Source organism: Ictalurus punctatus, chromosome 15 (assembly GCF_001660625.3).
Source record: "Ictalurus punctatus breed USDA103 chromosome 15, Coco_2.0, whole genome shotgun sequence".
In the NCBI taxonomy this organism is placed as follows: Eukaryota; Metazoa; Chordata; class Actinopteri; order Siluriformes; family Ictaluridae; genus Ictalurus; species Ictalurus punctatus.
In genome coordinates this window covers 12,189,767-12,205,226 of record NC_030430.2, presented here as the reverse complement: position 1 = coordinate 12,205,226, position 15,460 = coordinate 12,189,767, and the positions used below count along the sequence as shown (strand labels likewise).

Below are 15,460 nucleotides of genomic sequence, written 5' to 3'. Positions count from 1 at the left end.
GAGCACATGTATTAATCTTTTAGTCATTCACTAATTCACCCATTCACTCTTACTAACTTGTTTACTAATTCACCCATTCACTCTTACTCACTATTTCACTCACTCACTCATTCACACTCACTAACTCAGTCACTCAAACTCACTGATTCACTCACTTACACATACTAATTATTTCACTCACACACACACACAATAATTCACTCACACTCACTAATTCACTCACTTGCACATAATAATTATTTCACACACACACATACAATAATTCATTCACACTCACTAATTCACTGATTTATACTGATTACTGATTTATACTGATTTAATAATGAATTAATTCGCAAATTCACTCACACTCACTTACTTAGGCATTCCAAATCAATACTAATTTGTACTCACTAATTCACTCACTGACACATTCATTAATTTATTTGCACTCACTCACACATTAATTCACTCACCCACACTCACGAACTCACTCAGTCACTCGTCCTTACTAATTCACTCTTACCCTAATTCACTCATTCATTCCCTCACATATTAATTTATTCATTCACTCATATTTACTCCATCACTCCTACTCATACTCACTAATACTCACTAATTCCCTCAGTAACTCCTAACATTTACACAGTAACTCTTAACAGGTCAAATATCCTTATTAAAACCTTGTTACCTTGAATTTTGTAATAGAAATACTGTGGCACCTTTTATGATTTCCTGTCGGGGTGGTACAATATGAAAATTTCACAGTATGATAACAACCTATTAATGGTTTCAATATATTGCAGTACTGGTTTACAACACAGTTTCAAACTGACTGAGGCAACATAGTGTCCACAGTGACCATCTGGGTTTCCTCCAGGTGCTCTGGTTAATTACACTATATATCCAAAAGTATGTGGACACCTGACCATACGACATCTTCCCCAAACTGTTGCCACAAAGTTTGAAACACACTAGAATGTCTAGAATGTCTTTGTATACTGTGGAATTAAGATTTCTTTCACTGGAACTAAGGAGCCCAAACATGTTAAAGCAAGGCAATGTTTAGTTTACATAGTTTACCAAGGTTGCATGCAGATGAACACACGTGGCCTGCACAGAGCCCTGACCTCAACCTCACTGAACATGTTTGGGATCATTTGGAACAACAACTTCGTGCCAGACCTTCTTACCAGTCATCAGCGCCCAACCTCTTGTGCTTTTATGGGTGAATGGGAACCAATCCCCACAGCCAAAATCTAGTGGAAAGACTTCCCAGAAGAGTGGAGGCTGTTACAGTAGCAAAGTGGGAACCAGCTCCACATTAATGCCCACGGTTGTGGAATGGGATATTGAATGATCAGATTTTCTCATGCTGCCATATGAATATTATGTAGATCATATTGAGAAGAAGTTCAACAGTTTCAATATTAGGAAGTTTAATATTAATGCAGGTTAAACTGTTCAAGATAGTGTAAAATGGACTGGCTAATCTAGTGAAAAATAAATACGCATCATTTTAATTGTAAAACTCTGTGGTGATATTTTGGTTCTTTCAGCTTTTTGAGGACACGCTTCATTTTCTATGAGTCACTCTGTTTCCACTCTGCTGTCTTATCAACCCACATTTTACTGTTTAATTGATGTTCTGTGGTTTGAGCTTTGGAAGAAAAGTCCTAGTTTTTGTGTAACAGAACAATGTACTCAGTGTCCCAGAATTCTTTTTGATCAGGTCAAACTAAAACAACACATTTTCTATTGCTACACCACATACACACTAAGAGATTGCCCTGTTCTCACTCACTCATTCACTCACTCACTCACTCTCACTCTCTCTCTCACTCTCTCTCTCTCTCTCTCTCTCTCTCTCTCTCACACACACACACACACACACACACATACACACACACACACAGTCAAAAAAACAATGGGCACAGCCAAGCTTGAATGTCTGAGTGGTGAGGATTCAAATGAGGCCATTAGCCATCCAGGTAGAAATCTGCTAAAACATGACACAGTCACACAAATACAGAACAGAATACACACTCAGAGAGGAAAAGATATTACCACCTTTATTTGTTTTTAAAACTGCACAGCGTGAGATGACAGCTACCGGATTAAACTGAAGACTATACGCAAGTAACCCAGGCCATAATTACAGCAAATAAGGTGCAAATTACACACATTCACTTTGAGAAAGAGAGATAGTGCCATCTAGCAACACTATAATAACATCATCAGGATCAATAACATCTAGTTAAAATGCTGATATGGCTTTACGGCTGTGCATGTTATGCTACAGCCATCAAGCTAGATTTGCTTTGATAGCAGCACCAATGTTCTGACTCATGGCCAGCTACACACTGAGAGGCTATAAAAATGGCTCTCATTGAGAGATCGGCCAGAGAAAGTAGATCACGGCACAAAGGTTGCTTGTATTTCTGCCATTGTACCACTTCAAACCATTATGCCCTTAGATCAGGAGAGCCCTAATGAGTACTGCAATCGTTTCATCCACTTTATCACCGATTTTTCTATTTCAAATGTGAAATGCTCATGTTCTTAGGCCATTTCCCCATAAACACCCTCCCAGCTAAGCCTGAAACACAGCCTTCTGCGGCAAGGCTTACAGACGAACGCATGGGCCGGAATTCTTCCCACTGCAGAGAGCATGGAATTCTACCTCTTCTGCAGCTTTACAGATAAAGCAGCAGCCTGAAGCTGGTTCAACATGAGAACGAGAGAGAGAGAGAGAGAGAGAGAGAGACAGAGAGAGAGATTCTGCTCATCCCTCCAAATTCACAGCGCATCAAAAATGAATGATTTTCACCACTATCGGTTGCACGTTGGTGTATGTTTGAATGGATGTATAAGAGGGAACCTGTTCTTATCCTCCATTTCTCTCTCACGAAACATGTCTCTGCACCGCTGTCATTCCCGTTCCTACACATTTTAACCTGCTTTATCCTAATAACCGAATATGAATACTGAATAAGTTTGAATAGATGTGTTCTAAACAGTACAAAAATACAGATATGAATAGGAGGAGTGTTATTCTCTTATTTAAAAAAAAAAACAACATGAAACTAAATTCATTAGAAAATGTCACAGGCAGGTAAATATATATATATATATATATATATATATATATATATATATATATATATATATATATATATATATATATATATATATATATATATAAATAAACCCTGTGTAAAAAGGATAAATAGAATAAAAACAGTCCCATGTACTGCACATCACTATTTAAATTCATTTTTAAAAATCTAGTTCACTCATTCTTCAACTCTTTAATATTTTTCTCATCATATGCCCAAATATAGTCAGTAAAGCCTTTTGCCCTAATATTTAGTAATCGAAATGCTCTGGCATGTTTAACGGTTTCCTTTAACAGTTATGAATATGAATACATTGTTTGGATTGAGCAGATAATGTGTTCTGAACTGTACAGATACTTATATGTAAAAATCGGAGCATTTTTTTTAGAATGTCATGCCTCGATATCTCAATTTAAATAATCCCTTCCATTTTAGGCCAAACCCACTTCAGTTTTCAATCCGAATACAGATACTGGTATGAATAGTTAGAGTAATAAACAGATTACATTACAGATATAGATAGTGGGATTGCATCACACCCTTAACACACACATAGTCCAACATTTGAAAACACACCTTTGATTAAAAGTGGTTTCTAAGTTCAACTGAAGATTCTCAAATAGTCATTCTTAACATTTTATATCATTTAGACTGTCGTTACATTTCATGTTTCAATCATTCAACAAAACAAAAACAAAAAAAAAGTGAACTGAAATGCAGTGTAAGAGGAGTGGGAGCTGCACACTCATGGCATCTGACAGCCGTGATTGGTTATAAAGTATGCTGATTCAGGAACACATCCTACCTAGAAAGGTCACATTCACCCAGAAGCTTACTATCAAACTACCAGCCTCCATTGCCAACCAGAGGAGGATGAGTTGCATTTTTTAGTTCTCTTGAGGTTTCTTCTTTATGCCATACTAGGTTGTTGTTTCTTATCTTTGTAATCCTTGACTTGCATATGAGTCTATAAAGCTACCCTTGCTGTTTAAAGTGCTGTACAAACAAAAACAGAATTGAACAGAAGTAAAGAAAGCCCTCTTGCTTTCTTTGTGTGTGTGTGTGTGTGTGTGTGTGTGTGTGTGTGTGTGTGTGTGTAGGTACATTCACACGCTGTACCTGGGTGTGCAGAACCACTGGTATCGCCACTGCTACTGGCGCCTGATGTTTGAGACGGCTGATGTGAACATGCTGAGGCTGCTGGAGGCTTTCCTGAAGAGCGCACCACAGCTTGTCCTGCAGCTCAGCATCATGATCCACAGCAAACACATCCTGCCACTGCAGGGTGAGTGTGTGCGCACACACACATACACACACACGCACACACACACACACACACATAGTGCAAACACATACTTCGCCCGCGGCATGAGTGCATGTAGACTGCCTCCACATATGCGATTTTCAGCTGGGGCTGCATTTTGGCATCATGATCTATCACAACCTGCAGGGTGAAAACACATAAACACACACACACACACATACACACACCATCCTCCACTTCTGCTTCAATATACTATCGTGATTCCTGACACATACATGAGATGTTTTGCTGTGCATGAACTATAAAGGGGTTGGAAGACATATGAAGAGCCAAAAGTCAAAAGAGAATAAAAAGAAAAGGGGGGGAAAGCTGGTGGAAAAGAGCAGAGAAAGAGAAATCGTGATAGGTGGTGATAGAAGATGTGCAGATGTGTGCATGACACTTGTGTTCCTATAATTTGTGTGTCTCTGTGTGGTGTGGTGTGAGATTTACCTCTGAAACCAATGATATGTGCAGCACAATGAACACTGTTATAAGATGTAATGTCTCATTGTGTCAGAAGGTGGGAGAGTGGAGGGGTGGACAGAGGACAGAGACAGGAAAATGGGGAACAGGAACGCATCACCAGTTTTCTTAATCATCACACTGCAAAAACAAATATCTTAGTAAATGAAGATATCTTCAATAAAGGAAAAGTAATCTAATATTTCTCATTATGTGATTATTCTATAACAAATATAAGACCATTAAGCCTTTTTTCTAGACATATTTACTAATATATATATATATAATGTAATTTTCCTTTATTCAACAATTTACACTGATCATCCTGTTCAAAAGTTTACATCCCCCTGGATCTTAATGTCCCGTATTACCTTCCTTTGCATCAGTGAATGTTTGTACCTTATGTAATAGTTGTGTATGAGTCCTTCAGTTATCCTCAGTGTGAAAAGATGGAGCTCAACATCATATAGCCACTGTTGGAAAGCAGTCAAATATGCAGAAAATGCTGGAAAAGCAAAGAATGTGCAGGACCTGGAGGCTTTTTCTGAAGAACAGTGGGCAGTTTAACTGCTCAGGACCAACAAGGGACTCATAAACAACTATCACAAAACATTATCTTGTCTTGTGGACTATATGTAAACATCTGCTATGTGAAATAGCTTATTCAAGAAAAAACAACATGGGATTTTTATGATCCCTCTTATTTTGTTAACAGTATTAAGATTTATCAGATTCTGTAAGGGGTATGCAAACTTTTGGGCACAACTGTATACCTTAAAATTGTCTAATTCTGTTGGCTTATAATTTAGCTTATTTCAAGTTTGAAATTTTTAAAAAATAAAATAAAATAAAAAAAACCTTATGTGTTCAGTCTAATAAAGAAAATATTTGTTGCCTATATTCAATATATTTTTGCTTGTTAAGATTTTTTTTTTTGCAGTGCAGTCTCATGTATAAGGTTGTCTAGTCAGAAGTGTATATACATTACAGTGTACAATTTTAATAAACTGAAACGTTTGTTAAATAAACAAAATCATTATCAATATAATCAATAGTATAGAAGAGATAGTAGTATAAGTAATAACAATAAAAATGGCAAATAATATTGATAATCACAATTGCATATGCAACAATGTTGTGTTAAAATTTGGGCTATTCAAAGACACTTGGATATCATCAGGTGTTTAAGGTTACTATATAATTTCATATCAGTGCTAAAACATGCCAGATGTTATTTTATAATATAGTACAGCTTTAAACTGCAGCCTGACCTTTCGAGTACTACAATGAATAAAACACCTAGCTATAAATATAATTCACATCGCTAGGTGAGATTGGAAAACGGTTTAGCTTTCTATGTGATAATGGCCTTAAACAGCTTTATATAAAACAGAGCACATTTTCATGATTGTCTTTTTATTTTCAGAAACGTCAGACAAACGCACCTATAACTTTAATGAAATTATTTTTTTACTCTCTTCATTGCAAAAAAAAAAACTTAGTAAGTTTTTTAAGTCACTATGGGGTATTGTTTGTAGAATTTTGAGGAAAATAATTAATTTAATCCATTTTGGAATAAGGCTGTAACATAACAAAATGTGGAAAAAGTGAAGCGCTGTGAATACTTTCCGGATGAACTGTATATTGCAGTTTTGTTTTTACAGAGATTACTCATTTGTATTTCTACATTTTTTTCAAATATTAATCCTTGTATCCTTGTTAGATTTCTTTGTATAAAATTGATTTGTCTTTAAGTGCAGCCTAGGACAGGATAATATTCTGTAATTTTATGTCTACGTAATTTAGGTGTACAATTGCTATAACAGTATAATAGATTTTCCCTTTGTATGGATGAGTGAATAGTACTTTAAAAAATATATAGAACAAGGAATAGTACTTAAAAAAAACAAACAGCGGTCAAACGACAAGTGTTGGTAGCTCACAGCTCCAGACAACAGTGATCATCATGGTTCATGTTCCCTGGATAGGCTCTGGATCCACCACAACCCTGACCCAAATTGGCTACTAAAAAGGATACACAAAATCCAAATACTGCAGACACAATTTACAAATTAAAATATCCTTTTGGCTTCTGTTGGGTCTGGACAGAGTTGTCTTGTTTAAACACCTTTCTGGAAAAAAAGCTTTCTTCAGAAATTGCCAATTAGATTTCTAGAACAATTTGCACAACCAGCTGTTACCCACGTTTAGGTAACTGAATCAACTGTCTCATACTGTTTTCTCACAGCAGGGTGCCAGCTCTGCATTTAACTAATCCATTCTCTAATCTTTGACGTTTTTTGTGGCGGTGGTGTCTGAAGTTTGATTTAATTAAGATTGTCCGCCATGTTCCATGAGAGCAGCAGGAGCAGAGTGTGAACAGAGAGCATCCACCAGCCAGTTGCAGAGTGGGAAAACAGTGCATTAAGCCATTGCTAATTAAGATCTCTTTTAATTTTAATCTAGGTATGGTGCAAATGGGAGAGACAGAGGAGAGAGAGAGAGAGAGAGAGAGAGAGAGAGAGAGAGAGAGAATGAATGAATAACTGGAATTAGGCTTTGAAGGGGACACATTATCATTCTGCACCTTCGAGCTAAAGATCTGGGTGAAAGGGGTGAAAAATCTTTGCTGTCTTGGCTGCTCTGTGTGTGTCTGGCAATAGCATGGGGTGAAAAGCAGCAGGATATCGGCAGGGATGTGACAGGTAAACAAACAAACAGCCTAGCTGTACTAAAGACTTGATCTCAATAATACCTTCACCTTCATGGAAGCCCTGGAGGTTACTTCCTGCTCTCTCACAAACACACAAACACACTCAGAAACAGGCCCACATTTTACCTGATCATACCCCAGGATACCTGTAAACTAAAAAGTAGGGACCTGTCAAAGCAATGCACACACACACACACACACACACACACACACACACACACACACACACACACACACACACACACACACACACACACACTACTGGGAAGCATCATCCTAGGCAGCTGCCAACAACTGCAGGTGTTACAGCTCTCCTGAAACATAACTTAAGCCATAGTAGCAAAACTGACAAACACGCCCCAATTATTAGCTCCTAATTCAGGTCTCACCTTCTCTTAAATGAGAGGCCTGTCATATAATTTTAATGAATGCTTTTCACTTATTTGCAATACTTAAGGAGTGACTAGCTTCCTCAGAGTCTCACTTTCTAATTTAAGCGTATACAGTCAAAAAGCAGGAAATGTCCCCAGATTCATAGCAGTTCTTATGAAGAATGAGTCACAAGTAATGAGAGACATAATTTAATGCATGAATTATTCATTGTTCTTTCATTAATAATTCAATAGCATGTCCAATTAGCAATGAATTACATGGGATCTAATTAAATATTGAGGGGCGGTGTTCTGAGAATGGGAAAGCGTTCGTTTTTTTGCATAATGATTCTGATTAGGTTTTATATTTAGCATCTCAGAATAAACTAAGGTTTAATAGCAATAACACTCTGATGGTGTTCAGCACTTCTCCCGAACTTGTAATAAAATAAATAGAGCATGCATTTATTTGGCTCGAACTGAGCTTTTATGGAGGAAACCATACTGTATCCTTAAAGTTGCATGTACTCTATGTTTGAGAGTCACTGAGTTGTCGCTTTTCTTTGAACAGGTCTCTCCACCTCTGCCTCTTTGGTCTCCTTGGCCTGGATGATTGCCTCCTACCAGAAGGTTCTTCGTGACTCCAGAGATGACAAGCTACCCATGTCCTACAAGGCAATGATTGTGCAGATGCTGTGGCACCTATTCACTATTGGCGCACGTACCATTGCCTTTGCGCTCTTTGCCTCTGTCTTCCAGCTGTACTTTGGCATCTTCGTCGTGGCTCACTGGTGCGCCATGACCTTTTGGATCATCCAAGGTGAGACAGACTTCTGCATGTCCAAGTGGGAGGAGATCATCTACAACATGGTTGTGGGCATCATCTATATCTTCTGCTGGTTCAATGTCAAGGAGGGTCCAGCACGATGCCGCCTGGCTGCATACTACTGTGTGATTTTGGTGGAGAATGCGGCACTCACGGCCACCTGGTATGCATACAGGGGCCCACACACCTCAGACTTCTATGCCCTTATCATTGTGTGTGTTGTAGTATGCAGCTATGCCTTGGGAACATTTTTTATGTTTGTCTACTACTGCCTGCTCCATCCTGATGGCCCAGTCCTGGGTTCACAGTGGAGCTGCATGGAGGAAGGAATAGGTGCATTAGGACTTGGAGGTGTGGGGGACCTGGGGACACCTCTGCCCCAACCAGTTGTTGTCACAAGTCCCCCAAGAACCTTACAGAGGACTAAGGATGGGGAACGGGAACCAGGGGACAAGGAGAGTTGCCTGCCTGTTTTTCAGGTGAGGCCCATCAGTGTGGCTCCTGCACCTTCTCCCCGAACACCAAAAACTGAGGGTCCTGTTATCCGCATTGACCTGCCCAGGAAAAGCTACCCAGCCTGGGATGCACATTTTATCGACCGCCGATTGAGAAAAACCATTTTGGTTCTGGAGAATACATCACCAGTGACACCACGGATCCAGTACCGCAGCCTTGGCAGCCCCAAAGAGGTGATGGAGTATGAGACTACTGTGTAGTTGCAATTCCTGACACCCTGTCAGCAGGGACTTCACTTGTGACTCTGCATCTCTATGTAGAGAAGCAATGGGAAATTCCCAGAATACCATTGGTGCTCTAAGGCGTGTGTGTGCATGGGACGTTGGCTTTGCCTGGAAGTTATCATCTGTTCAGAAAACTTGTATTTCTGAAAATACAAGTGGAATATGAGTGAGGTTAGAAGTTGAAGGTCAAAAAAGCTCAGTGAGTAAAGGGTTGACTGTAAATGAGAATGATATTCAAGAATAATATGACAATGCCAGCCATAAGTACTGATATGAAAAGAAGAGTGATACCTGTCCATTGATGTTTTGATGATATGCATGGACGTGAAGATGATGGTCAATGTAAGTAGGAGATTTCAGGTGAAACATGTTAAATGCTAGAAAAAGATCTCAGTCCAGGACTGCCCTGGGAGCTGCACTGATCTACATCCATGATTGTTAGTGACTTGAAAACAGTACCAGTTGTGTATTATATTGCTTATGTGAATGGTGAGATTAGCCAACTGAATCATCATTGATTTATTTATTGATCGAGTAGATTTATTTTTTTGTTACTCTGTGGCGATGATAAAAAAAATAATTATTATGGTATAGAATGTATACATATAATCTTTTTCTTATATGTATACAGTATATTGGAATGGTATCACTGTGTAGGTATGAATGTTTTTGGGTTGTCTGTATGTTCAGCTGGTCTTTGATCATACTGCATTGTTTATCTGTAAAGGTAAAAGACAGAAAAAAGTATTTCTGAAGAACAATATGGGTTAACCACGCCCTGATGATGACACATTATGACTAAAATGTAGTTGGAAAAATATTTAGTAAAATGGCTGACAACAGCCCTGGAAAAAAAAAGAAAGAAAACTCAAGTAGGTGGTTTGTGTTTTTCTTTTCCCATAGGTTCTGCTGTTGCTTGTGAGACACTGTTTGTCCCCCCCCCCCAACTGTTTCTGCTCACTGTTTGGAGGCATTTGATTTGAATAGCACAATGTGCTGAAGATGATGGATTTTAAACTGACGTGTCTAAATGTCTTTCTTTTTATTTATATTTGTGTTCATCCTCCTGTTTTTGAGCTTGTATTGGAAACCAAGGCCTCTTGTGTAGTTTAGGAGTGCTGAGATGAATAGTTGGGGGGAAATAATTCTTAAGGTGAATCTACTGTACATCATTTGTTCTTTCATAAGTTGATAAAAAGCAACAACCAGACACAGTGCAATCCTATAAAATATTTAACCCTTAAAGGAATACTCCAGATTACCATGAACAATCATTTCAACAAATTTTGCTGCACTAAAAGTAACTTATAAAAGGAATCTAAGGACATATTAGCTTCGTTTTCAGTATCCTGATCAGGGTGGCAGTGACTCTGGAGCTGCAGATAACAGAGTCGCAGTGAATCTCGGGCACACTGGACAGTGTGCATCATCCATCCATTTTTGTACCACTTATCCTACACAGGGTCACAGAGGAGCCTGGAGCCTATGCCAGAGAACTCAGGGCACAAGGCAGGGGACACCCTGGATGGGGTGCCAACCCAGCACAGGGCACAATCACACACACATTCACACACTACAAACAATTTGGAAATGCCAATCAGCCTACAACAAGGGGAGGAACTGGGGAGGAAACGGAAGGAAACCCCTGAAGCACAGGGAGATGCACATGCAAACTCCATGCACACAGGGCAGAGGCAGGATTTGAAAACTTGGGAGGTGCGAGGCAAACATGCTAACCACTATGCCCTGACTGTGCATCATGCACACACAAATTCTCACACTCATTCACACCTAGGGGAATTTAGAATTGCCAGTCAACCTATTGGTTTGTTTTTGGGTCGTGGGAGGAAACTGGTAAAACTAGACGAAACCCACAAAGACATGGGGAGAACAGACAGTCCACACAGATGCTAACCCTATCTCAAGATCGAACTGGGGACCCTGAAACTGTGAGGCTGCAATGCTACCAACTGCATCAAAGTATTTGTAATTAAGCTATAAATGTACACCATTCATTTTGATGATGAGATGAAACTACCTAAAATTTTACTTATATGGTACTTGTACACACAAGTAGTACGGACTCCACCTAAAGAAAGCTTTGAGTAGTATTTATTTTTTAATTTGCATTATATAGTTGTAGATTTAAAATGATCGTTTACATCATAGACTTCAGCAACTGCCTTGAGTTTGAGATTCAAGTTGTTTTTTTTCTCCAGTGCAGGGAAATGTTGAAATTCTTGAATGTGTCTAATCACAAGTATGCTACAAGCATGATAAGAACAGATTAGGTTTTTACAAAACCTAGAGTATTTCTTTAATTCCGTCCATTTTTTATTTAAACTGTTTTACATCACAACAACAGAAGTAATCACTCCAGAGCAGACGGATCTGTGAATTTAGCTGAAGGGTGATCCTAGAGGAAAAATTAATAGTGCTATAGAGGGTAATTACTAGAGAGGAGTCTAGCTTTTCTCATGGAGACACACAAGGTCAGCACATGCATTTCATGAAGCCCATTTAATGGTGGGTTGCTGTGGTAACTCTGGGTCTGTTGAGCTCTGTCAGTTCCCAGTTGAAGTGCTTTTTAGCAGCATGTCCCTCCAGAGAGATGAGCTTCCCATTAGCTCCACACCTGTAAACCTCATTTTGTAAGCTCCAGGGTCAACAGCAATCTCTGCTGCGCAAAACACACACAAAACCCGTGTCACTGAATACTCATGGGCACCAATGACACATCATTTGCATCTGGCTGATGTATACACACTGCCATCTGCATTACTGTACAAGTTACATACACATGCTTTCTCGCTCACTTACAGGTTGCGAGCTTTCTACCAACATAAATGTCTGAATGCAACATTTAGAAACGTACTAAAGAATGTCTTCAACCACCCCCCACCCCCCAAAAAAATTACCACTGTACAAAGCTTAACGGAATTGACAGTTAATTATTAGATTTGTATGAAAGCAGAGAAAATACAGACCATGGAACAGGACACTACCTACAGTACAACACTCCCTAGATCACTCTGGTGATTTATTCTAAAGCAATGTTTATGATCTCCAGTTTTGTGTTTCCTTAGCTCCAATACAGTCATACCATTATTTTTTTATTTTTTTAAATGAACCCTTTCATGAATTGAATCAGGTGTAAAAAAAAAAAAAAAAAAAAAAAAAAAAAAAACATACTCTGCATTTCCTCCAGGGCTGGTATGGAAACGATAGGCTAAGCACTACTGTGTTGGTCTCCTATTGCCCCCTGTGGGCACAGGTGGGAACTACAGATCATTCTGCCTGCAGTCCTTCGTGTTACAGAATAAAGTGGAAAGATTAACTGGTATGTATGAATACAGCTACAGTAAGTGTCCATTCTTTCCATACTGTGTCATTTCATTTAAGACAAGGGAGCAGACTATTATTTATACAGTACTGTGCAAAAGTTTTAGGCACATGCAAAGAAATGCTGTAGAGCAAAGATGCCTTCAAAATAATGATATTAAATGTTTCTACATTAAAAAAAAAATTAAAAAATAAATAAATAAAATACCGTAAAGAGCAGTAAACAGCAGTAAATGAAACAAAGTTAATATTTGGTGTGACAAAAAAAATAGTTGTCTCCGGCGCAATTTGTGCAGTTTTATAAGGACATTATCTGGGAAGTTTTATGGAGTATCTTGCAAAACCACCACGCTTCTTCTGGACTTTGACTGTCGCATTTGCTTCTTATTTTTGCAGCAAAACCCCTGCAGCCTTCATATTGTGTTTTTTGTCTGAAAAGTGTCTCTTACGTAATATACTGCTTTCTTTACTGACATACAAACATTTTTTCTGTAACATTTAATTTTGTGCTAGAAAACTAATGTTTGGGAATCTAAATGTTTTTTGTAGAAGTCGTACAATAAAAAATCTATAACAATGTTTGCACAAAAAAAAATAGGGTGCCTAAAACATTTGCACAGTACTGTATATTTGCACACCCCTGTGAAAATGGCAGGTTTTTGTGATGTAAAAAATTAAACTAAGTTAAATCATGTCATAAACTTTTTCACTTTTTTTGTGAAATTGCACTATATAAATATCAAGTGACAAACACCCAGAAATGTTTTTGGGGGAATTAAAAAGGAAAAACAAAAAACTTTCAATACCCAGGTTGCATAAGTATGCACACCCTTTTATGATTGGGAATGTGGCAGTGTTCAGAATCAGCCAGTCACATTCGAACTCATGTTAAATACTAATTAGTATACACCTGCCATCAGTTAAAGTGACTGATTACCCTCATATACAATACAGCTGTTCCTATTGGATTTTCCCGACATCTTCTTGGTAACATCCAACTGGAAAAGCCATGAGCTGTAAAGAGTTTACAAAGCAGGTACAGGGTCTCATTGTTGAAAAATATCAATCAGGAGAGTGTTACAAAATTTTTTACAAGGCATTGGATAGACCACAAAACACTGTAAAGACAACAATCAACAAATGGAGAAAATATGGCATGACAGTGACACTACTAAGAACAGGACATCCCTTTAAAATTTATGAGAAGATCAGGAGAAAACTGGTCAGGGAGGCTGCCAAGAGGCCTGCAGCAACATTAAAAGAATTGCAGTGATTTCTGGCAAGTACTGGTTGCTCCATACATGTGACCACAATCTCCCAAATTCTTTATTTCTCTGGGTTTGTAGGGTAGGGTGGCAAGACAGAAGCCTTTTTAAGCAAACAAACAAAAAAAAATACATCCAGTCTCTCAATGTCATGTGGAATAATGTGTTATGGTCTGATGAGAACAGAGTTGAAAGTTTTAGTCATAATACCAAAACATATGTTTGGCACAAAAAACAAAGCACATCACCAAAGAACACCATCTCCATGGGGAAGCATGGTGGTGGCAGCATCATACTTTGGGGCTGTGTTTCTTCAGCTGGAACTGGGGCTTTAATCAGGGTGGAGGAAGTAATGAATAGCTCCAAATATTATAATTAACAATGGATTGGCACCCTGTCCAGGGTGTACCTCGCCTTGTGCCCGATGTTCCCTGGGATAGGCTCCAGGTTTCCCCATGACCCTGACGAAGGATAAGCAGTATAGAAGATGGATGGATGGATGGATTATAATTAACATACTTTTCAGAAGGTCGACATTTAAGTATTATAAATTCTTTATTCTAATATTTTGAGATACTGGATTTTTGATTTCCATGAGCTGTAAGCCATAATAATCAAGATTTAAAAAAATAAAAATAAAAAAATCACTTGAAATAATCACATCACACTATGTGTAATGAATCCAGAATACATGAAAGTTCCACTTTTTGAATGAAATTACAGAAAAGTTATTCCACTATATTCTAATTTTTTTGGAGATGCACCTGTGTGTGTGTGTGTGTGTGTGTGTGTGTGTGTGTGTATATATATATATATATATATATATATATATATATATATATATATATATATATATATATATATATACATATACATATATATATATACATATACATATACATATACACATATATATATATATATATATATATATATATATATATATATATATATATATATATATATATATATATATATATATATGTATGTATGTATGTATGTGTGTGTGTGTGTGTGTGTGTGTATGTGTGTGTGTGTGTGTGATATACAGCCCTCTCCAGGGCACCCTGCAGGTTTTTGATTGTATTTAGGCCATTCCAAAACCTGTGTGTGTATATAAATACACACACACACACGCACACTCCATGGACACTTTCATAGGAACACCTATACACCTGCACATTCATGCAACTAAACAATCAGCCAAGCATGTACCAGCAGAGCAATGGAGAATAGGAAATGGAGATTCATTCAATGTTCAAACATTAGAATGGGAAAAAAAATCTCAGTGACACAGTGACTTTGACCGTGACATAGCTGTTAGTGCGAGACAGTCT

General features: G+C 38.1%; 1 protein-coding gene across 1 annotated transcript in view; it reads left to right on the top strand.

Annotated features, from left to right (window-relative positions):
• The window catches only part of xkr7b (XK, Kell blood group complex subunit-related family, member 7b), an 83,899-nt gene extending 73,471 nt beyond the window's left edge, over window positions 1-10,428 (top strand). The window contains exons 2-3 of the mRNA XM_017486463.3: window positions 4,199-4,383; window positions 8,522-10,428. Of these exons, the coding sequence (XP_017341952.3) occupies window positions 4,199-4,383; window positions 8,522-9,492 (1,156 nt within the window). The 3' untranslated portion in view covers window positions 9,493-10,428. The remainder of the gene's footprint in view (window positions 1-4,198; window positions 4,384-8,521) is intronic.
• Window positions 10,429-15,460: the final 5,032 nt, after the last annotated feature.